The 24,518-nt window shown below is 42.4% G+C and overlaps 1 protein-coding gene across 4 annotated transcripts; it reads left to right on the top strand.

The window, feature by feature from the left end:
* The first annotated feature begins 2,793 nt into the window (after window positions 1–2,793).
* scaf11 (SR-related CTD-associated factor 11) lies at window positions 2,794–23,961 on the top strand. 4 transcript variants are annotated; one of them, XM_038738570.1, is made up of 15 exons: window positions 2,794–2,981; window positions 12,403–12,447; window positions 12,643–12,788; window positions 13,329–13,406; window positions 13,880–13,959; window positions 14,157–14,236; window positions 14,324–14,361; window positions 14,467–14,540; window positions 15,624–15,749; window positions 17,252–17,352; window positions 17,674–19,920; window positions 20,421–20,743; window positions 22,061–22,225; window positions 22,314–22,433; window positions 22,669–23,961. In XM_038738570.1, exons 2-15 carry the CDS (start codon window positions 12,429–12,431, stop codon window positions 22,762–22,764), a joined length of 3,693 nt encoding a protein of 1,230 aa, XP_038594498.1. In that variant the 5' UTR covers window positions 2,794–2,981; window positions 12,403–12,428; the 3' UTR covers window positions 22,765–23,961. The 4 variants fall into 4 exon arrangements, with proteins under 4 accessions (XP_038594498.1, XP_038594496.1, XP_038594497.1 ...); XM_038738568.1 differs by having other exon boundaries at window positions 14,142–14,236; XM_038738569.1 differs by having other exon boundaries at window positions 13,323–13,406.
* The last annotated feature ends 557 nt before the right edge of the window (window positions 23,962–24,518 follow it).

The raw sequence follows: 24,518 nt of genomic DNA, 5'->3' as shown, positions 1-24,518 counted from the left end.
TTCATCTGACAGGGCTGTATGACAAAAAAAAGGTTGGGGACCCACTGGTGGAGAGTATGAGTCTTCCTGGATTCATCACGGCTCTCTGTGTTGTGTGCTAAATAAGAGACGTCTGAACAGATGCCAGTGTTTTTAATATTCAGCACTCAGTTTTCATGGTTGGTGGCTGAGACTTCAAACAGCTCTCTTGTCTGATATAACCTAACAAGCTCCATTTGCTGGCAAGCTCATCCTTTTGTTCTGTTAAACCACTGGACATTTTCCTTTGGCTCGTTCCTTTCAGCATAATTGAATTGTTAATGACTTTGCTGAGCGCTCCACTTCCCACAGCTCCTAAAACATACTTTGTGTTTAATCTTACATTACAGTGAGAACTTTCTGTATTCATCTAAAGGTGAACACATTTTGTTAGTGCATAAGTGTCACATTTTGTTAGTGCTTAAAGCATAATGTGAGATTTTTCTCTTAGTTTATTTTGCTTCCATTTTTTTGTTACTCGGTGCTCATTGCTGTGGTGTTCCTGCATTTAGTCAAAAAGTGCAAGACTTTTGTGTTTTTTCTGCTGAGGTCTTCAGTCTTGGTAGCTATCACTGCTCATTTTAATAACCACAAAAATAAGAAATGATTTGTCTTCAAATCCTTTGTCTAAAAATGCAAGGATAACACTAATTAATAAATTAAATTCAGACTTGTTGTAATAGTCTCTTTCCATATTTTGGCTTGTCATAGTATGGAAACTTACTAATAACATTAATGATGGTTTTCTGTTCAAGGATCCTCGTACTTCATGACAGTGACAGATGCACATTCATTTTATTATCTTCCTGTGATTTCCATGTAAAAATGTCATGTGTTAGACAGAACTCATTCAGTGAAAATGCTACAGTAAATGTGAAACTGACTTCCAGACTTAAACCAAACAAGTGCTTGATATTTAAATGATAAGATGCAGCATCATCTTCAGCACTACCTTCATTTAAACTATCTGAAGCATTTTAGGGAGTAGCTTCAAATTTGTAGTGTAGTTTTCTCTATTTAAGGTAAGTACAAAAGTAACCTGGAGTAACTCCCACAAAAATACTCCTATCCTGTTCCAATCAGGAGGAATGACTAGCTTCCCATCCCATTCCTGATATTTTTGGGACCCTCCTTGAAAACGAGATTTTTCATCTCAAGGGGTTAATCCTATTTAATAAATTTGTATCACATATCATATAAAAATCAGAACATTTGTTTATTCGTATTAGAACTGCATATTTATATATAAAAACTGACCTATTATTTCCGCCATCCCGCCAGCTCCCATTTTTTCCTGTTCCATGATGAACAATGAAACTGACTCCCATCCCGCGGGAATGCTACAGGATTCCTGAAAAATGTCAGCCTTTAGCCTTTAGTATTAATTTATTTTTAACTATTTGAGAAGGTTACCAAAAAGCTGTAATACATCATTGACAAATTAGAAACTTATAAAGTTTATATGAAGAAAGCTAGCAAAACAGGCTTATTGACACACCGAGCAGACACGGGGCAACATTTGCATTTATTTGGAGTTGTTTGTGTCTACCAAGGCCAATATCCACTCTCCCTTAGCTCCTGGGTTGCCACCAATCCCTGAGGGGAATTTTTGGCTTTTAGCTGCTGACTGCTCCACTTTGTTCACCAGCTAGCTGCTACATTTGTTGGTTATTTGGTGCTGGCCAGATAGCAAACTATATGAGAGCATTTTTGCTGAAAACAGCTGCTTGTTTTGTCTGGTTTGGACACTGATGAGAGCTGTGAGACTGAAACTAAACAGTAAAGTTGCAGGCCATAAAACCAAAACAGTGAAGTAAAGAGGCCGTAAAGTCTGATAGCCTAGGGCGAGCTGCGTTGATGATAATTATCTGAGGCTTTGTCACTTTGAGACACCTTTCACATTACATGGGTCATTTGTTTCATTGTTAGTACAAAAACATAAATTTAAGTGATACAGTTTTGACCAGTATTTTGACTTCAAACAATACTGAGACTTCTTTGTTTTTAATAATCACATTTAGAGTGATGTGTATACGTGCTGATATTATTAATCATTTTCATATAAAACTATCAAAATAAAGATGTTTGAGATGCTATAATGATTTGTACATATGGGTATCAATAATGATTGTACTGACATTAACACCATATGTTGGCAAACACTGTATTTTTTACGTTACAGTTTCTCCCTGTGACCACTAGTAGGCAGTGAACTAGATGAAAACCTCTCTGGCCTCACTTTATCTTTGTTTTCACCTTTTCATATACATTCTATGGTTTTCACCTGTCTGTGCTGACACTGTGCTGGCTAATTTTATATGGACACAACCAATTTCAAGGTCTTCCTCAGGTTAAATGAAAGAAGTGAACACACCTTGTGATGTCTTGTCTAGGCCACTGTGTTATTTAAATGTAGGCTATTAATCAGCAGGATAATATACTGTTTTGGCCACTTCTGTGTGGTAAAAGGGAGATGTACTATTATGTTGTTTTAATTTGACTGGACAAACCTAAATGTGGATGTTACACCTAATGGTGTGGCGATGGTTAAGTGGATAAGACAAGTGTCTTGGTTGTGGGAAACTAGGGTTCAATTCCCACTGCGACACATCTACCAATGAGACAACAGGCATATCATGCCAGTTATGTCCACTTTAAATTTAGTGGAATTCAATCATAGATTCTGCTGCTGTACCAACTGTTGCTCGCTTCTTTGTAGTGTAAATGTCACCGGATGGATAAATTCACTCTGCTTTCTAATGCTCGGCGGTTCCGGTAGGGAGCGCCAGCTGCACCAACTCGCGGCCAGACCGCGAGACATGTGGCTGAGACTTTCTGAAAGCTACGCTTCGTATTTCGCCAAAAACAATCCCGGATAGTGCGATTCGTCAGCATTTCGTAGCAGGAGTTTGGACGCTAAAACCAGTTTAGTAGCTGCAAACCAGGCGCAGTAGCACTTAAAGGTGAGTAGTAACACGTACCGCTAGCTAAATAGAGCTAACTGCTAGCAAGCTAAAAGCGACGTAAGCAGGTGCTGTTGTTCTAAGCAGCTAGTTAGCTTTCAGCTAAACTCGCTAGCTAGCTAACTTATGACCTTCAGTGTAATCAACGTTGCTAATATTAGACACTATTTAGACATTCTTGCTGCCTTGCTAACGACAACTATCTAGCTCTTAGGCAGCTGTGTTTTTGGCTAACTGTAGCCGTCTGGCTAACCAACAACAACCATGTTGTCACCGTCGTGTTGGCATTGGTTGATGAAGTTGGTGCTAATGTTGTGTATGCAGGAGCCAGGCCGTGCTGGCTCAAAACAGCAGCAAGCTTACACGAGTATCTGCCTGCCTACTGAAGTGCTATTTAGTTAAACCAATCACCCCATTTATTGTAAGATAGCATTATGATTAATCTGACGCTGTGCTGACGCTTGACGGAGGTTTCCTGGCTTATATTTTACGTTATCCGGCAGTGCTAAGTTGAAATGACAGTTGGAGAACAAGGCTAGTGACTAATGGCCTGTGTTTACTTGGTTTATTTTAAGTGTTCATCAGTGAAACCTTAGGCTCCCCTATCATCGGGGCTGTGGCTTGAGTCTGTTAAACAATTTTCACTTTGACACATTTTAAGATCGTCACAATGAAAACGGTCAAAGCCAAGACAGTTTTAGGTCAGCAATCAGAGGCTTAAATCTCCGGTACAGGCTTCCTGCTCACTGCCAGCCAGCTAAAGTCCTGCTGGAGGCCTGCTGCAGTTAGGTTTGTTCACCATTAGTGTGAAAAATAACAATTAAGTCTTGATTCTGAACCTTAAAGCCTAAAAAGCACAAGTGAAAAGAGCATTCGCACTTCAACTGGTCACACGTCGTGGCACTAGCAGTCTGTAATGGTTTTAGGTCACTGTTGGCAAACGAAGTGAGGATGGGAATATATTTCACTTTCACTTCTGAGATTGAACTTTTAGAAGTAGGTCGCAGATAAGCAAATGTACATGGTATTAACTGTCTATTTTCATACCATGATATACTGTGAAACCTGGCTGCAGCCCTATTCCCTTTGCAACAAATGAATACACAAGGCCAAGCTCAACACAGATGCGTTGAATCAGCATATTTCGCCAATAAGTAAGAAGAAATGGCAGTACAGAAATACCAAAGATCAGGGTGTCCAAGTAACCTGGTGGTTATGTGTAAATGGACTCCACATATAAAGTGCCTTCTAGTCTTCGGTCCACTCAAAGTGCTTCACGCTTCATGTCACATTCACCCATTCACACACATTCATAGTAGTTTGTTTGTCCACAGGAGAACACTAAGAAGTTTATGTTTAATACTGTCTCCTTGTGGTACCTCTATTGCCCCAAGTAGAATTTGCATTTTTGTGCAACTTGTCATTTCAACAGGCATCAAGCGAAGAATGGCTGTGTCATGACTGATGGGTAGACTCATACTGGCTTTTCAGCATATACAGCAAGACAGCAGTTTTTGTTACAGACCTGGATAAAGGTTGTTTAAAATGCTTATCATGCTGACAGGAAGACATAGAAATTGTAAAAGACTTTAATCCATCAATATGTATTACTCCATATCATTACTATGATGCATAATATTTCTACACTGCAGGAGTATGAAATGAGTTCTTGGGATGTGTTCAGACAGAACACAAAGAGACAGTGCAGTTGCAAACAAAGTCAATGTAAAGATGTGTGTAGATGCAGATTTGCCTGGAGTGACACACATTGATGTCTGTTTGAGTTGACAATGTTTCAATTTGAGTCAAAGACATGTCATCCCAGGCTTTATGAGCCTGCTTCTTAAATGTAGAGATTTCTGAGTTCAGTCAGAGGCTAAGCTGTACACAAACCTTAAGGCCCCTTTTATGCCTGTCATGAAAATGCATTTTAGGTGATTGGATTGCAGTCGGATAGTGCTTGACCTAATGAGAGTACCGGTGTAAATGCACTCAAGACCCACTGAGGAAGGATTGTGATCTGATTAGGCAAACCCTCCACATAGAAGTGTAAATACAAATACGTTTGTGAATGTGAACTTGTGTGCTGTTGAAGAAAACTCATAACATAAACTACTAAGATAACAGAAAGGAGTACATATTATGAGGAAAGACCAAGGAAATGACGCCAGGTGGAACTTAATTTTCACTTTTATGTCTGAGTTGTTACATTATTATTACACACAAAATGTGTTTATAATCCATGGAGGAAAACAAATCACGGTGAAAAGCTGGCTCAGAAGTTATTAAACCGTCTATAAGAGTGTTTTATGTCGACCCACACAAACGAGAGGAGGATGCTACCTACGTTTTTTCAGCTAAACGGAGTCATTGGATCTGAATGTGGACACTGGAGACGCATATTAATACCAGGTGCAGTGTTTCTCACAGGATTTTAAGAGACAATGGTGGGTGGGCCTCGGACCCTCTTGGCGGGTCCCAGAAGAATATTTTGTAAAATTTAAAGTTAAATGCATTAATGTGGTGCAAAATTAAGAGGCTGTCTATGAAGAACTCTTGTAAACAATGTTGTGCTCTAGTAAACTATTTGATCATAAACCCATTGTATAGTTATAAATAATGAGACCGCATCAAAAGTCAACAAATTTAATGTTTTTCCAGCAACCCTAAATCAAAGAATAGAATAAACAGTTTTATTGTTGTTTTTTTACTTTTAATTGACACACGTAATATGTTTTATACTTTCTGTGAATATAATCCAATTAATCTTATTTCCATCCTGTATAGTCACCTTAGTTTGAAAACCGGAGTTTGTCACGTGTATCCTCGCGTTGAATTTATAAAGTCCGGCCTAATTTGGTAAATAATGTTGTGTGTAGTTCTCGTATGCCGTAATATGAGTTGTTAATATCAGACTTCGCAGCCTCTCTTCAGGTAGGACTCTCATACTGCAACCCTTGTCTTTGTAAAGAGAGAAACTGACAGGATAAAGTCGCTAACCTGCCTGTCGGTTCGCTCTGGTCCGTTTCAGTGGATTTCCTATAAAGCCTTTAATACGTGTGCACTCCAAATTTAGGTGCAGCTAGCTTAATCGCCTTCTCACAAACAAGTGACAGAAACAGACGGTTAACATTACCGTAGTTACCTCAAAAGAAAAGTGGTTGTCTTGAGTTGGATGCCAAAGTGTGTGAGCTTACAGCAGCGCCTACAAAACACAACGTTAGAGGTCTGTAATGTTATTATGAGATGTGTAAAAATGTTTTCCGTCCATTTCTAAACTATGGCGGTGCAAATTAACTGGCGGGCCGCCATGGTCTCGGTAATTAATGGGACACTATGGTGTAAATGTAATGTATGGCTGAAACGATTAATCGATCGATTAAATTGATTACTAAAATGCATTGACGCAAATTCTTTGCATCAATGCTTCGTTTAATCCATATAACTACATAGCATACTGTTTCGCATGGACATTTATTACTGTCGCACATCACGCTTACGCTGTGAACACAAGGTGATTGAGAAACAGAGAAAATAGGAGAGGGGGTTGTAGCCAATTCTGTGGTCTGGTCTCTGCCACACAGACCACTGGTCGCTGCCACACAGACCACTGGTCACTACCACTAGGGGTGCTAAAGATACTGGTCGCTGCCACACAGACCACTGGTCACTACCACTAGGGGCGCTAAAGATACTGGTCGCTGCCACACAGACCACTGGTCGCTGCCACACAGACCACTGGTCACTACCACTAGGGGTGCTAAAGATACTGGTCGCTGCCACACAGACCACTGGTCACTACCACTAGGGGCGCTAAAGATACTGGTCGCTGCCACACAGATCACTGGTCGCTGCCTTGCTGCCAGGCTGCCACAACGAGTACCACAGTCTCTGAGGGAAGGCTCCTTTCTGTTCCTTGTCACACAAACTGTGGCTGTACACATTAAAAAAGGTCAGTTTCAAGTTTTTATACAGTCTCCAAAGTAGACCTAATGTGACCTTAGATCATTTAAATTATCTCAACTGGCGGATGATACAATTTTTTATTTTATTTTTTTTGTCTAATAGAGAGGAATGGATCAAAGCAATTAGATGTGTTGAGAAATTTTCTGCTGTATCAGGCTTAAGAATGAACTTGAACAAATCTGTTTATTATTTACATTAAAAAGATAAACAGACTTAAACGAGCATACCTTCCTAATAAACTACCTTACTGCATGACTGACAGGACGGCTGCACTTCTCCACCATCAGCCACTATCGTGCTCACAGTTTTGAACAAACAGGCCTGTGTTATCACCTGTGAATGAAAGTGTGTACATCTTTCTATATCACAATACTTTGTAAAATATACTATATTATATCCTATTGATGCACTGTAGGCATACAGTATATTGCAGTTTGTGTGGTTGTAACCTGTCTACAGTAGGCTACATCTATCTAGATCATAATACTTTGATAAATATAGCCTACAATATTATCGATTATGCCTATATTCTTATTGTTGCACTGTATATTGCAGTAATAAATCTGCCTATCTTTGGTTCTTGCCACAAGAAGAAGGCCAGTGTTGTCACCTGTGAAGGAAAGTGTGGTGACCACTTGTTGGTTGAATCTAAGCTAGACTGATTTTAACAATAAGAATATAGTTAATCAAAAATTATTAGGCTATATTTAACAAAGTATTATGATCTAGATATATTTGTTACTGTAGATAGGCTATAACCACACAGACCGCAATATATACACTCACCTAAAGGATTATTAGGAACACCTGTTCAATTTCTCATTAATGTAATTATCTAATCAACCAATCACATGGCAGTTGCTTCAATGCATTTAGGGGTGTGGTCCTGGTCAAGACAATCTCCTGAACTCCAAACTGAATGTCAGAATGGGAAAGAAAGGTGATTTAAGCAATTTTGAGCGTGGCATTGTTGTTGGTGCCAGACCGGCCGGTCTGAGTATTTCACAATCTGCTCAGTTACTGGGATTTTCACACACAACCATTTCTAGGGTTTACAAAGAATGGTGTGAAAAGGGAAAAACATCCAGTATGCGGCAGTCCTGTGTGCGAAAATGCCTTGTTGATGCTAGAGGTCAGAGGAGAATGGGCCGACCGATTCAAGCTGATAGAAGAGCAACTTTGACTGAAATAACCACTCGTTACAACCGAGGTATGCAGCAAAGCATTTGTGAAGCCACAACACGCACAACCTTGAGGCGGATGGGCTACAACGGCAGAAGACCCCACCGGGTACCACTCATCTCCACTACAAATAGGAAAAAGAGGCTACAATTTGCAAGAGCTCACCAAAATTGGACAGTTGAAGACTGGAAAAATGTTGCCTGGTCTGATGAGTCTCGATTTCTGTTGAGTCAGAATTTGGCGTAAACAGAATGAGAACATGGATCCATCATGCCTTGTTACCACTGTGCAGGCTGCTGGTGGTGGTGTAATGGTGTGGGGGATGTTTTCTTGGCACACTTTAGGCCCCTTAGTGCCAATTGGGCATCGTTTAAATGCCACGGCCTACCTGAGCATTGTTTCTGACCATGTCCATCCCTTTATGGCCACCATGTACCCATCCTCTGATGGCTACTTCCAGCAGGATAATGCACCATGTCACAAAGCTCCAATCATTTCAAATTGGTTTCTTGAACATGACAATGAGTTCACTGTACTAAAATGGCCCCCACAGTCACCAGATCTCAACCCAGTAGAGCATCTTTGGGATGTGGTGGAACGGGAGCTTCGTGCCCTGGATGTGCATCCCACAAATCTCCATCAACTGCAAGATGCTATCCATCAATATGGGCCAACATTTCTAAAGAATGCTTTCAGCACCTTGTTGAATCAATGCCACGTAGAATTAAGGCAGTTCTGAAGGCGAAAGGGGGTCAAACACAGTGTTAGTATGGTGTTCCTAATAATCCTTTAGGTGAGTGTAGTGCAACAATAAGAGTAGGCATAATCGATAACATAGTATATTTAACAAAGAATTATGATAAAGATGTATTACATAGTAGATGCAACCAGTGGTCAGTGTGGCAGCGACCACAACAACCAGTGTGGCAGCAACCCAAGACTGTGGAGCCTCGTCTCATGCCCTCTCTCGCCAAATTCTTCATACTGTGGTGTTTTTGAATTGAATAACGGCAACCATGCGAATAAATTACTATCTGTTCATTTCCAGGCCATTAGAGCTTGTTTATAAAAGTTTGATAACTTCACAGTAATTTATCGATTTTGTAGTCTTTTTTTTCTTTTTTTTTTCAATCAACTTAGTTAGCCATTTAACTTCGGAAAGTATTGTTTAAGGTTTCAAAACTTTAAACCTCCAGACCTCAATTTTTTTATGTTGCATAGGGTATCTTTCCCTAAATAATGACATTTGTTCCTCCAAATGAAATTAAATAAGATCTTATCTAATTCTTTGCATATTTCAGTAGGCATTTCCAGTGATAAGGATACATAGATCTGGATATTCCCTCAGTATTAGATAGAACTCTGTTATTCAGTGAAATATCCCTCATCCACCACATGTTGAACCTTTTTTCATTATTTGTTTAATCATAGGGCTGAAGTTTAGGTTATTGCAGAGTTTTTCATTCTTATCACACCCAGATATGTAACTGGGTTCTTCACAGGGATACCATTAACTTCTGAGGTAGCCTAATAAACAGATTTGTTCAAGTTCATTCTTAAGCCTGATACAGTAGAAAATTTCTCAACACATCTAATTGCTTTGATCCATTCCTCTCTATTAGACAAAAAAATAAAATCATCTGCCAGTTGAGATAATATAAATGATCTAAGGTCACTTTAGGTCTACTTTGGAACCATAGACTGTATAAATACTTGAAACTGACCTTTTTTAACGTGTACAGCCACAGTTTGTGTGACAAGGAACAGAAAGGAGCCTTCCCTCAGACTGTGATAGCGACCAGTGGTCGGTGTGGCAGCAAGGCAAGACAAGTTCTGTGTCATTTTGACGACTTTATAAAACATGCTGCTTAAGGGTAAACACAATTCACGGTTCGGTATGTACCTCAGATTTGAAGTCATGGTGTGGTTTATTTTTGGTACAGTAAGGAAAAAATGCATTCATTTGCTGGTTGTTTATTATGAACGTTTGTAAACATCAAAATTCGTTTAAACAAACTTTTAAATTGAGCATAATAAGATAGAAGAAATTAAATACTGCCTCAAACTACTACCATGTTCTCCACTAAATAAAATATTCTCAAAAATATCATAATAAAAAATAACTATGGATTACAGTGCAGCATTGTTAATCCCAGCTTGTAGGCCTGGTCAGATTTATAAAAAAATAAATAAATAAAAGATATATTCCTAAGTCAGTTTAAAAGCGGAAGGGAACTACGTTTGCACTACACTCGTTTTTTTCTTTGTAGCAGTGATGTTCCATTCGTGTGGTACCGTTTCGAATGAGTGAATGTTAGCATGTTTGCTAACGGTCTGGAACAAGTACATGTTACACCCCTTCTGCTGAGAAAGTCCAGAGCAGACACATACAGGGAGAGGAGGGGGAAGCCAGAGGTGTAGGTTTGTGGAGACAAGGGAACTGAAGGGGAAATGGAGCAGATCTAACCAGTGAAATAAGAAATGACCCACTAGAAATAGAAATACACCTGGCGAAAACACGCACCCTGCCGACCACCACCACAGTTACACTGTCATTCTGTGGGAAACATTGATGGGGTAAAAGACTCACTAGCTAGGTAACTCATAGGTAACATACAGTTGGTACTTTGGCTCTTTGAGGCGAATTAACACAAACGGTGATTAAAAAGGTGAAATTGAGCTTCACTTTCTGTCTAAACACACAGATATTGGCTTCTCTGATGCTGAAAGTTTCTGTTTTGTTCTCTGCTACGTGGGAATTGTGGCATTACAGGCTGAAATTGTAGAAAATCTGGACACTACAGGGGGATGATTTATCAATACCACCCACTCTTGTTCTGCTGAACTTTATCCAGCCATCCTGCAGTCTTGGAATAATAAGGTTTCTCTTTACTTTAATTCTGTCAGTACTATATAGAATTTTTCCACTTAGACATGGAAGTATGTGTGTATCGTGTGTTATTTATTTATTTAATTTTTTTAAGAATTTGTGTTCGCTTCTAGTAGGGGGTGGCCGATCCATCTGAGCACAGGTTGAGATAAACATGCACATCAGTAACAAACGTCATACCAAACATACAACCTCATCTCATCTAAAATGGAATATCACGTCACACTTGTTCTGCTCTAAAACTCCACAGCAAGTAGTGGAGATGGTGTAAACACTGCCAATCACTCCTCTTGGAAATGTAAACACACCAATCTAACACAGGTTTCACATCATCAAAACTTCCCATTAAAGCACATAGAATAATGATATTGGTGGCCTATTTTAAAATTTCCTACTCACTGATCTCTTATGATGATGAATGAAGACCCTAATTGTCAGATGCGTGATCAGAAACATACTGGACCTCAAATTCAAAAGAATTGAAACACTGTAGGCCAACCCAAGTGTCCGTGATAAGCTATTTCCAGTTTGCAGAGCTCATAGAGCACCACATCGTTGGGTCTCTGTCAAAAATACCCCCAACATTTAGCTTGTCTTTATTTGGGCTGCACGATTTGGAGGAAAAAGTCATATTGCGATTATTGTGGACAATATTGTCATTGTGATTCGATTATAATGGAACAAATGGTACTATGAGTCTACTTGCTTAATTTTCAAGGAATGTGTGAAATACTGACATTTTGAAATGTGTATTTCTCAACTTCAACAAAGTTAAGCAATAAAAAATATTTATAACAATAACATGTAAAACAGAACAAGGGGTTACTCTACAGAGGAGGCGGCTAGAAGGAGCAAATATTGGCACACTGGCCCCGACTCATATGTACATCTGTCTAATGCAGAGTCTCTATCCTCAACCTGGAGGAGGAACTGTACATGAGCGTATTAAATAAAGAGTATAGTTTACTTAATAGTTTACTGTTAGTATAACAATAATATATTAAATATTACATTCATTATAATTTCATATCATAGTATTTATTATTTAATCCTTGTGCAAGCAAAATGATCTATATTAGTATCTAATTTGTTAATGCTAAGTACTAACTTGTCAATTTGTGATTTGTGCAGCCCTAGTCTTAAGATGGTTGTAGGTAAAGTTTTTTTTCCAGCTGCAGCTTATTCTCTGGGGGAATCCCAGTTTAGACTGGCGCAGTGCTTCGTTGCAACATGCCGACACAGCTCATGCAAAGCTTTGCATTTCCATGATAGATGACGTCAATGAGTCGATCCAGCCCTAAAGTACATAAGTGCGCCTAATCAGCTGTGCAGCTCTTTGCATCAATGACACCTTCATTTTAATTTTCTCTCCTTGTTTTGTAGTGGTGATCAGGACAGCCGGGGGCGACATGACTGGAGCTGGAATTGGTGAGACTTTACCTTACACAGTGATGTTTTACATTTCATGTTTTCCAGATTGGACAAGTCTTCTGCCAGATGTTTAGATACATGTTTCGTGAATAGTTCTAATACATAGCCACGCAGTCCCACATTGAAAACCTTTATCTTAGTGCAGCTTTTTAAAGCAGAAATAGTCTTAAAACTTCTCTCCTGTGTTTCTAGGTGGCCAGGGCCCGCCTGATGGGATGGATGCTGAGGAGGCGGAGAGGTGTCCTATCTGCCTGGGTGTCCTCGCAGGTGGCGAGCTCGCCATGCCCGACAGCTGCTGCCACGTCTTCTGCCTCAGATGCCTCCTCACATGGGCAGAGGTGACGCTCAGTGCTGCTACACTCAACTTAGAATTCCACAAAATATGTCATAACATTAGTTGTGAAATGGTGACGTCAGCAGTGGTGAATTGGTGTTGGGCCAGTTTGGACTTTTGAGCGTAATCTAAATGGGTGTGATTGTTTTTACAACTTGTGTAGGTGGCTTATCGAAATTGTTGTGGAATTTCTTGCTTGTTTATTCTTACATCTAAATTATTTGTTTTAGAATTTACTTACTTTTTAAGCCCATGCTGCAAAAAACCCCATTAAACTTGTTGATTTTATGTCAAAAATACAGCCTGGCATCAGATCCTCTAAGTTCATTTTACCATTTCCAAGGGGCGTTATCAACAGGCGCAGACTAGAATGCCTCTGGACACAATTGGATAGACTTACAACCAATCAGAGCAACAAAATGTGTGCTGTAGCGTAGTTGGTAAATTAAATTGACCAAATTAAGCATGTACGGCAAACACATCTATCTTATTAACAAAAGCAATTGTTAATGTTTTGTTTGTTTCATTTACTTTGAAGTTGCAGATGGCTCCTTCCTGCCCGGTGGACAGAAGACCCTTCACTAACGTTTACAGATGGGACGGGAATCTCAGCTGTGTGCAGGTCAGTCTCATAGTTGAGGATATCATGGCGTGTCTTTCGGGGGGAGGCCACTTGCTGCTGCTTTTCATAATTCAACACAGTGAATTCCACGAAGCTTTATTTTGAAGTTCAGCTAAAATGATCTTTAAAGTGGATGTCCCCTGTCTGCATGCTGTTTGTCATCTGTCTCTGTAGACTGAATGTCTTCGCATAAAGCCGATCAAAACATTACGTCTTCAAAAATAGTTGCTTGTTTACTCGTTTGGACTTTGAATAGCTTAAAGACGCACCTGCAAATGTCAGGTTAGGGTTTTGATGCAACACAGCTGCAGTACAGCCTGTCCTTGGCTTAAAAGCTTATTACATCTACCAGTCAAAGTTTGTTTACAGTGTGTCTCTGTGCTGTCAGTCAAGGACTCAAAGCCTTGACTGACCTCCGTGTCAGGCAAAACTTTGTAAATTTTCACATCAAAATCTTTCACTGTTGTTTTAAGGTACCTGTGAGGAAACGAGCGACTCAACCTGAAGCTGAGAGTTGCCGCTGTAGAAACCCAGAACAAAAAGGCTGTCCCAAGTGAGTGTCTGCCAGTTTTTCCTTTTATAGGATCATAAGGTCAGCACTTTAGCCAGTCTCAAAGGCTTTTACTTAAGATAAATCAGAGAAGTTATGTAGGAGAATCAAATTCCCTGTTATTACCATGAATTATTTCACCATGAGCACAACTTCTCTGCAAACCAGTTTTAAGAACAATTCAGGTGTTTTCTTTTCAGAGGTAAGCCGGCAAGAAGATTGAGACGGCAACAGGTGCAGAGGGCGGCAGACACCAAAACAAAAGGACTCGTGAGGAAATGTATGTTAAAACCCCTATACTTCAGCAATATGTGACATACTTTCTGACATTTTGTCAGCAAGGTTTAAATGTAAATGTCTTTTCCAGGTAAGGATGATGACCCCTCCTCACTGAGCAGAAAAAAGGTGTTTTTCATTTTACCTCTCTCATTATTCATGTTTCAGTGTTTGGTGTAATGTTCATGTAATGTTCTTCAGTGTTTAGCCTCATCAGTGTTTTTTTTTCTCCAGGTGAGAGGAACAGAGTGCTGTACTTGGTCACCGTCTCCCTGCATCTCATTAACGACAACATCAGCTCAGGACATGTAAGTCATGCTTCCCTCTGATGAATTATGACAAATACAACAATACGCTGGCAGTGCTTCCTGTGGTTAAAACAGCAAAAAAGTGAAATAAGATGTTTTGTTATAGAGGCTGACATTTTTCTTGGAGATCCTATGGGTCATGGGATTACTGTGGGAGGGCTTGCTAGTTACCAGCATTTTTCCGTATCAAAGAAAATTACAGTAGTCTAGTTTACAGAGATGGATATTGGTCAAGAGGTCCTGCTGGAGTACAGGGAGTGTGACCTTATTGCCCTTTTTGAGTCATTTTTGTAAACAACCAAGATGGCTGCCGTTGTGGAACTGTTTCTAAAAAACTTAAAAATTTGAACATGTCATTAGAAGATTGACATGATTTAACTGACACAAACAGATTATAATCTGCTGCATCTTGTTTTTGGAGGGTTGTAAGATTTGTGTCCACTATGATTTTACAGCTAAAGCCTGATTTTATACTGATGTGTCAAAATTACACCATATCCTACGCGTAGCCACTTACCCTATGCCGTAGCCAGGCGTGCACCTCACCATAAATGTAACTACACGTTACAGCAACGTGGACCGCAAAAACAACGATGGGTTGGCTTGGTAGCATCGCATTTACTCCAAGCCTGCAGGAAGTGCTCCGTGCTTTGAAGTCAATATAACTAGCGGAAAATCCAGGGGCTGTAACACATTGGATCAATATTCTTGAGCGCCAGAACCTCGCAAAATGACTCGCTTTACTATCAGAATGTGATCCATTCGGTCGATAACATTTTAAAAGTGCAGATTATAAAATTATAATTTTACCCACATACAAATTGGCGTAGAGCTAAACAGGAAGTTAGCCATCTCGGCTGGCATAAGTCAACACAGTGGACGCTATAATGCTACCGCCAACTGGCGTTTTGGCGTTGTAATTGCAGAACGACGCAGACAACAACGCACAGGTAATACTGCGTGTCTGCATACGTGGTAGACTCAACGCAGAAGTATAAATCAGGCTTAAAGTGTAAGTGGTTCAGTCTTAACATTTTGAAGTACTTCATAAAAAACCCTTGTCTTGTTTTCATCCTCCTGCAGTGCAGAACCTGTTTGGGTGGCAGAAGACATACCATATGACACCGGGTTCAAACAGTGCAAACCCCAGGCACAAGATTGTCCGTGGCTTTCTCCTGCTGCTCCCATCCCGGCTAACGGCACCTCAAGGTAATAAAATCCCAACTGAGCACGAATATTGCTTTGTTTGCCCTGTTGTTGTGAATAACCCTACAAGGTCATGTTCACACCAAACCGCAGTTTTCTCTAGTCTGATCTAAGTGCAACCAAAAAAAGTGCTCAGCGGTGCAAGATGCTTTCTTTATATTCTCTGTTCTATTTTTAAAGCAGAATATTTGTGAACACTCACAGAACCTAACAGGAATAAACGGTTAGACTGTTTCATCGGGCTGTTACGAGCCACTGGCACAGCACGCCCTGCTGCACTCCTACTTCCACAGCAGGCAAATCTGTATTTTTCTTGGCTCAAAATGAGGCGAGGTGGTACCATCCTGATCACATGCATGTGTACGGGGCCTCCTTCTGGCTCAAGCAAACACATTTCACAAGCAACGTATGAATGCATGTTTTAAAAATAAATAAATAAAAGGTCAGTAAATCAAATGAAATCAAAAAAGCTAATGTGTTCATGTTGTCGTCAAATAATATATAACATCAGCTATTGTTTTCATTTATAGTTTATGGCCTTCCTGGATATTTAAAGTTCATCTGCAGCTTTTTGTAGTTGTCCCAGCGGAAGGTCACGTGACCTGGTAAAGCTCTGTTTGAGACTGAAAACATGACCGCAAATACTGACACTCTGGATATCTTGTAAAACTGATTCTGCTGGCAAAATATTATTTATGTAGATCTCACCCTTTTGTTGAAACATTTTAAAATTAATAAAAAAAATGTATTTTAAGTAATCCCTTCACTCTTACAAAAGACTAAATTTATAAAATATGATTATTTCCTTACATTTCACCAGTGTGAACAAACGCACACTGGCTTTGTAGTCACTGTAGAGGATAGCGTTCAGTCACACATGTAAAGGTGCTTAGAGTAGCGTTCACAAACGCAGACTGACATGTGCAATGGGCGATTTTAAACTATATTAAAATGTATCAAAGCAGGGAAAAACAGTTTTTGGCAGCATCTTTGCCAGTGCACTGCTCTGATTACCATACAGCGTCAAAACATCAGCATAAAGGCTGCAGCCGCAGTTACGAATGACAGAAATCTACAGTACAATGCTTATTAGAAAATAGCTTTTACTATGACACCCGTCAAGAGCTGGAGGAAAATTGAAGTAGGCAGTTGCCTCATAATTCTCTATGCAGGAAAATTCCTGCAAATAAACGGTCTGCCTCACTTTCCGCCACTGTGCAGGTGAGGTGAACGCTGTGTCTTGACTATGGGAGGGCTGATTTGGTTTGCATGATCTTGAGGCAGCAGGTTTTCTCACTCATGTATAATGCATGCTCCCTCTTTGTCCAGTGTTCGAACTTGTTACCAAACTGCTGGCACTCTGCCTCTGTCTGACCAGTAGGAAGGCGCCCCCCTGTGGCTAAATCAAGATAGAATATATATAGAAATGTGAACAGAAGTATAATAAATGGCCTGGTGTCTGTAATGAGCTAAGTTTTTGTGTTTTGATTATTGGGTTTTTACAGGCAGAATTTCCATCCCACTGGTTGGAACCACAGCCCATTTCCATTTGGACTCTGCTCATCTCCTTTTACCTCCAGTTCATTGTTTGGCCCTGGTCATTTTGGTGAGTCTTTGCAGGTTTTTGGTGTGAATCTCTTTTTTTGAGATTGCTAAATGTCTAAGTTACACGGTGAACAAAAATGCAAATTCATTATTTTATTTTTTTTATAGGTGGGGTTCATATACAAATCATGCTTTATCATATAAACTAGACATGGTTGGCAGCTAAACCTACAAAAGCAAATGATTTAACAGTCTGGATGATGTGATAGATTCTTAAATGACGCTTAATTACAAGAAAGGCTGCTCTTGAAGATTGGAAAGAAAATGCTGATTGTCCCTGTGAATACTGTCGGGCCTTGTTCATTTCACTTCTCTCCCACAGTGTTCCAGGGTGTGGTCTGCGCCATCACGTGTCCCAAAGGAGGAGAGAAGAGAGGCGGCCGAGCTTCCACCTCCAAAGCTCCCACCAAAGAGGCCGAGTCTCTACCAACGAGGAGATCTGGACGCAACAGTAAAACGCAGGAAGAGGCTCCTGCATCTGACCCGTCACCGCCACAGTCCAGTTCGTCAGAGTCAGACTCGTCTACCGGCCAGTCCACCAAGCCAGGCAGGGCTTCTCAGGTGCCAGCCAAGAGGAAGGGCAAACGGGTAACAAACCGAAAGGCCAGTGGGAAACGGAAAGCCACGACAAGGAAAAAAAAATCTCCCGAAGTCGTCTGCAGCCCGGCAGCAAGTGAAGAGGAGGAGGAAGAGGGTGGTCGGGGTGACAACATGGAGAAGGAGGAGGAAGAAGACAAAACTGATCTGGAGCAGGATTTGAACAACTCACAGCAGCAGCAGTCTGATGCTGAGGGGAGCCTAAATGAAGACCAGGACGCTTTCAACTCTGCTGATGAGCGAGGAGGCGCTCAACCTTTGAGTAACGATGTGGCACAGGACAGTGATGAGACTCAGGAGCCGTCTGATGAGCATGAACAGAAACCCGATGAGGGAGACAATGACCCGTCTTCTCCCTCAGACTCTGCTCCCAACAGCCCCGGGTCGTGTTCTGAGGGCGACCAGAGGAGGGGGGTGGAGGAGCTAGCAAGCCCCGCTTCCTCTGAAGGAAAGGACTCTGAGAAAAGGTCTCCACCATCACCCTCTGACTCTCACAACGCTCTGCTGGAGAGCCTGATGTCTCCACACAGTGAGGAGCAGGCAGAGCAGGATGACAACATGGAGATGTGTGCAGAGTCAGAAGAATTTAACAATGAAGAATCTTCAAAGGAAGTGAAGGCTGAGTCGTGTGAGAACTCTCCACAACCGGCTTCCCCCTCTGCCGGAGAGTCAGAGGATGATTTAACTGTCCCACAATCAAAAGCTTCTGAGGACGCTGGTAGAGAAAAGGCTGGATCAGACGAGCCTTCAGTAGTTGACAGCCCCGGGGAAGAAAGCAAGGAGGACAGTACATCTCAGGATGACACGAAAGTTGTCCCCATGGACTGCAGTTCACCCACCAGTGAGCATGATGACGAACCCATGTTTGAACTACCGAAGGAGAGCGCTTCCCCAGCTGCGGTAGAACCTCCTGCTTCTGCAAGCCAAGTCTCTGAGGACGAGAGCCGCAAGGACCAACAGGAGAGAGAAAGGAGCCAAGAGAGGAAGAATGGCAGACAGCGGCGCTCTCGCTTTCACTCCCCATCTTCTACTTGGTCCCCTAAGAGGGACTCCAAGCGAGAACCGACCAGGCGCTCACGCTCACGGTCTAGAGAACGTGACGGCAGCCCGCCCTCTAGCCGCTCATCGCGAGCTCGCAGCAGAGAAAGAGACCGAGACAGGGACCGGGACGGAGAGAGAGACTATTCTAGGAGGGAGCGTAGTCGTGAGAGGAGGAGGCGGCGATCCAGGAGTCGTTCTAGGTCCAAGTCCAGGTCCCGGTCGAGGTCACGGTCCAGAACAAGGACCTACAGGCGAGGGCCCAGCCCCGAACGACCAGCCTCCAGAGAGCAATCTCCTCAGAGGAAAGAGCGTAGGGGCGGCTGGAGGTCTGGGCAGGGCAGTGGGTCTGGTGGTGAGGGACAGCGGTATCGAGGAGGCGCTGGGCGTTTTGAAAATGGTGTGCCTACAGAAAGTTCCCCTGATCGCCAGGGCTGGTCGGAAAATCCCGACTGGGTTACAGAAAAGAGTCGCGCTGATGCTGAGAGGAACTCCAGTGGTGGCTCACGCTGGGAAGACAACCGCAGCAGTGGCGGGAACAGAGGAGAGCCACGGGGTCGTGGGGGCCGCGGAGGGCTTGAACGCGGCCGGGGGGGCGCAGGGCGCGGTGGCAGCAACCGTAGCTTCTTCAGCCAGCAGGATGAAACAGCCGACAGCCGATGGCAGCCCAGAAACAACTTCTCAGGTACAGGCAACAATTCAGGGACTGACGCGTACAGCCGCTTCAACGAAAACCGGGGCGGTGGCCGGAGGAAAGAGTCTGAGTCGGGAGAATCTATGGTCGACCGGTCAGGCTGGTCATCGGCGTCCAGCTGGGCTGTCAGGAGGACACTACCCGCAGATGTTCAGGATTATTACTCCAAGAGGGAGAGAGGAGGACCAGGAGGCTGGAACCGGCAGGAGGAGGAGCAGCCGGCAGCGGCAGCAGCAGCAGGTCAAAACCCTCCTCAGGTTTTCTTTAATAACGAATAAATAAATTACGATGATAAAGCAACTAACATATCAGCCAAATGCTCTTTCTCTCTAAAATCCAAGCAGTAGTAATGGTGTTGGGGATTAATGTTCCCTTTCAGGCTAGCAGGGAAAGATAATCTTGGAGGTGTAGCTGGCGCTAACTGAACAGGCACAAAACAACCCAAAAATGACCCCCAGGCACCTGCGCTTCTGTACACTTGAGAGCGATTTCTTTGAAGTAGTTAATTTATTCCTTTTGAACGTCTCACAGTTGTTTTACTCACACAATATCTGTTTTTGAGAAAAAGGCATTAACACCTACTGTGAAACCTCTCATGCACATTTCATCATTTATAAATTAAGTAAATATCACTAAATATTACATACTGAACTACAAAATGGGGCGGTTTTGGTTTTTGAACAGGACGACAAGTTTTTTCCTAACAGGTCCTTTTTAATTAAATTTTTCTTGTTCTCCAGATCCCCCTAAAAGCGAGCCGCCTCCCCAGGCAGTCCCAGGGAACGCTCCGGTGCCTGTGATGAACATGATTCCTCCTCAGCTGAATGTTCTTCACCATCACTACCCCATGCAGGGCCCTCGAGGAGCCCTGCCAGTCAGCTTGCAGCCCGCAGCCCCGTACGCCATGCCTCCTCAGGTCCCCGTGCACCTCCACCCTGCCGTACCGCTGCTTCAGGTCCCCTCTGTCGCAGCTCAGGGCCTCCCACCGCCTCCCCCACCGCCTCCACCCATGCAGCAAGGTGGCCAGACAGCAGCAGCTCCACCTGATGGCTACACGACACAGGTATGGTATATAATGAACAGAAAAGGGACCAGTGCTGAGACTCTGTATGGAAATTAACTTTTGGCTCACTTGCCATGTTGGCTGGTAGATCCACCGGCCAAACACATTTTTTACCGGCCAAAATAATAAATTGCCTTTTGTGTCACGTACACATTTGTTTCTGTCCTTTTGGGATAATAAGGAATTGTGTCAAATACAAACTTAAAGAAGAGGCCAGAGTGAATTTGAAGCAAAATTATATTAATGCTATTAAATGTACTTAATAACAGTAAATTGTTTTATAAACAAGATGCTTATTAATCTTTCAGCTTAAATCGTATCACTGCTCACTCTTAGTCATGCTTTATCATTCAACTGAAGCCTTCTCATCAGACTGCTCACTTTCTACAATCCCCCTCCTCTGGCCTCCTGGTTCTGACAGAGTCCTGGTCCACAGCATCACAGCTTTTATGGGATCAACCTTTTTTATACAGCCTATGGATCATTCTGCTTGATCTCTGGGGAGAACAGCAAGACCATTAGAAGATCTGACATCTGATCAGACACTGACTGGACCGCCAACTACCCAGCTAAAAGCTAAAAACACTCCTACAACTTTTGTAATTAGCTCCTAACACTAGCAGCTTTGACGCTGCCTTATTTCACAGGGGTACTGCGCCAATCTGCCGGCTTGCTGCACTTTATGAAAGGTACTGAGCAGATTTTATCCGCCTCAAAGCAGGGAAACTTGGTGACAAACTAGAGATAGAAAGACGGAACGATCTGTCTGTGGAAAGCCAAAGCCAACGTGCACACATGATTATGGGATGAAGGCCTTTTCACACGCACTAAAGCTGCAAACCTTTGTTCAGTATGAATAAGCAAATGCGACATAAATGCGGATGTTCTTTTCGCGCTGATCTCCGTATGAAAGCAGCTACACGCTCACTCTCCCCTCTTCCCCTCCCGACTCAGGTCGCCTGGCCCCTAACGCCCACCCCTTACAAATCTACGCCAATCAAACACAAGTAATGCCCCTAATCCGTGTGTAACATGGTTTTAGATCCCTTGGTACATTTGTGACACACAACCAACAAGAACGTTGGTCTGCTGCTAATTACCATCAAATAGAAATGATGTTGCGAATATATTTACCTGCTAATGTAGCATGTAGCCTTCCAACATTTGGCTGCCAAACGGAAAATCCACCCGCATTTAGCGGGTGGCGGGTGTTAATTTCCATCCCTGATACAATGTATAAGAAAAAAAAAAAACCAACACAAGTACTGTTAAGCAGACTTCCCACAATGCTTATTCTCATTCTCTGGTTTGCCCAAGATGGCGAATGCAATGGTGGGTTATGGGAAACCTGCCCTTCTTCCCACCCCAACCAAGGCACTGACGACCCAGGGCCAGCTGGCACCCAGCCAGGTGCTACCATCCTCTACAACTCAGCCCGGCCAGTATAACAAGGCTCAAGCCGACAGCTCCAAAAAAGAAAAGGTAACCTGCAGCCACCTGTCACTCCATCACAGACTGTTTCAAGAAATTTTGTCTTTTCAACCAATCCCATTTCCTCTTTCTGCTTTAGAAACAACAGATCCAAGAGAAAGCTATAAATGAAGTGAAGACAGCCATCAAACCCTTTTACCAAAGGAAGGAAATCACCAAGGAGGAGTACAAAGAGATTGTCCGCAAAGCGGTAGAGAAGGTAAACGCGTCTCACTTTTAGTTCACAATGGTATGGGTGACAGACGAACTTGCAAACTTAACACTATCTTGGGTAATGAGTTCGGCAGGTGTTGCTGGAGCGCAAATGGGGGGAGAAATTTGAGATGCAGAATTAATCTGTGCTCTTTTTCCAGTAAGCGTTTTTCGCCAGCTAGCAGCTAATGTTTACCTTAAATATGACAGTTTGTTTGACTGTTGCTGTTTTCTTCCCTCAGGTGTGTCACAGCAAGAGTGGTGAGGTGAACTCCAGTAAGGTGGCCAACCTGGTGAAGGCCTATGTGGACAAATACAAGCACGCTCGCAAGAAATAAAATCCCGGGCTGCTGCTGGCGTGGCGATGCCCTCACAGACCCATTCAGCTGCTCAAGTGCAATTTCCTCTAGCTGGAATTTGGCCTCCAAACTGAAAGATGACGGAGAGCCGACATTTTCTTTTTTGATATCTCTACCTTTTATTGAATGATGAAGATTTTTTTCTATAGATTTTCATATTTTGTTAGAAAAGAATTACCCAATCAGAAATTGTAATGCAAGAGCCCTTTATTTTGCATAGATTATGTGACTTGGGAACTACTGTAAGGAGCGCAGGGTAGCGTGGGGGGGTGGGGTGGGACAGTTGATACTAAAGATGCAACGCTCAGTGAACGCCGACAGCTCATGTAGTGGAGAGCCTCTCCCAGGGTGCCGGATGGTACGAGATTTTCTCCTATATGGCGCCCTGATCGCATAGCTTATTAATTGAATAATGTCAATCTTCTTTTTTAAAATGTTCTGTAATATTTCAGATGAAAGCCTAGTTTAAAAAAAACAGTGCATTGCCTTTATTAATCTCTGTGGCCCAACGACGGGCTGGATCATCTGATGAGTGTGATTGTAATCAGGGCCCTGATTGGTTGGAGACGCTAAGGGCGATGGCCGATCAGCAGTGAGTGTGTAATGTGAGGCACAGGGCCCAGGTGGGCACATCACATGACATGAACCCCCGCCCCCTGCCTGAATGTGTAATAAATTTCAATGGGTGAACATGAACGTTGCAAAGTATCAAGAGAGTAGTGAAATAAATTAGCTGCTTCCTGATCTGCTCTGTGTGTTTGTCAGAGGCGTCGCGTGGAGGAAAGAAATGCCTCCATTTTAGACTTTAAAGATGGAAAGTCTGTCTCCATCTTTGTTGCTTTGGTGTTTCGGAAGTTGCGGGCCGGACAGCTTGTAGCTGACCTGCAGATTGCTATAAATAATCGAAATGGCAGCTTGTGCTTTCAATCAACAGATCGTCAAGAAACATTGTTATTGAAGGACGCAGTCACAGCCACAGGTGATTAAAGTTCCTGCATTCAGGTGTTTGTAAAGAATCTGGTTTATTAGATCTCAGGTTGACAGTGGGTGAAGCTTTGCTGGGAATTATATCATCAGACTATGAAGTGATGAGAATTGGCCTTTTTCGCTGAAGACATTTTGACGTGTCCGTAGAAAAAGCTCCAGTGTAAATAATAAAATAAATGATTCCATTTAGCTGCTTCAGTTTCTGGGTCATGGGATTGATGCTTACCTGGACATTCGTCAGTGTTAATAGTAATGGCTGTGCATTCCATTTATGACTAGTCGAAATGTAATTAAAGGTGGCCAACAAAGCTACAGTGAGAGTTGGGGAGATCGCCAATCAACTGCTGCCTGTAGGTTTTCCATGGTTGTGCAGGGCCTTTAAGAGCGCTAGATAAACATGGCTCAATCACTGAAATAGCCGAGGTTAAAGACCTACATTAAGGTAGCAGAGTAAAAAATAGAAGGTATGCATTGATGTCACTTCCCCTTCCGGAACACGCTGGACTGAGTGGCAAAACATCTGTTACCATGGCTGCGTTTAGCAAACCGGGAGTAAAACAAGTGATTATTTGTTCAAATTAAAGGGAATCGGACTCAACAGTGATCCTTACTGCTTACCATAGTACCAGCGGTCTAGCTCTTTCCCATTTTAGATGTGTTGGTTGTGTTTTAGCTGATTGAAGCTAACACCGCTGCTCATCTTTCTGCCACTCAGTGAGCCTAACTGCGCTCTGTGACGTCATGTG

Source organism: Micropterus salmoides, unplaced genomic scaffold, assembly GCF_014851395.1.
Source record: "Micropterus salmoides isolate LMB-PRFRI ecotype aquatic unplaced genomic scaffold, ASM1485139v1 Ms_hic_scaffold_23, whole genome shotgun sequence".
NCBI lineage: Eukaryota > Metazoa > Chordata > Actinopteri > Centrarchiformes > Centrarchidae > Micropterus > Micropterus salmoides.
This window is presented reverse-complemented; position numbering and strand designations above follow the sequence as displayed.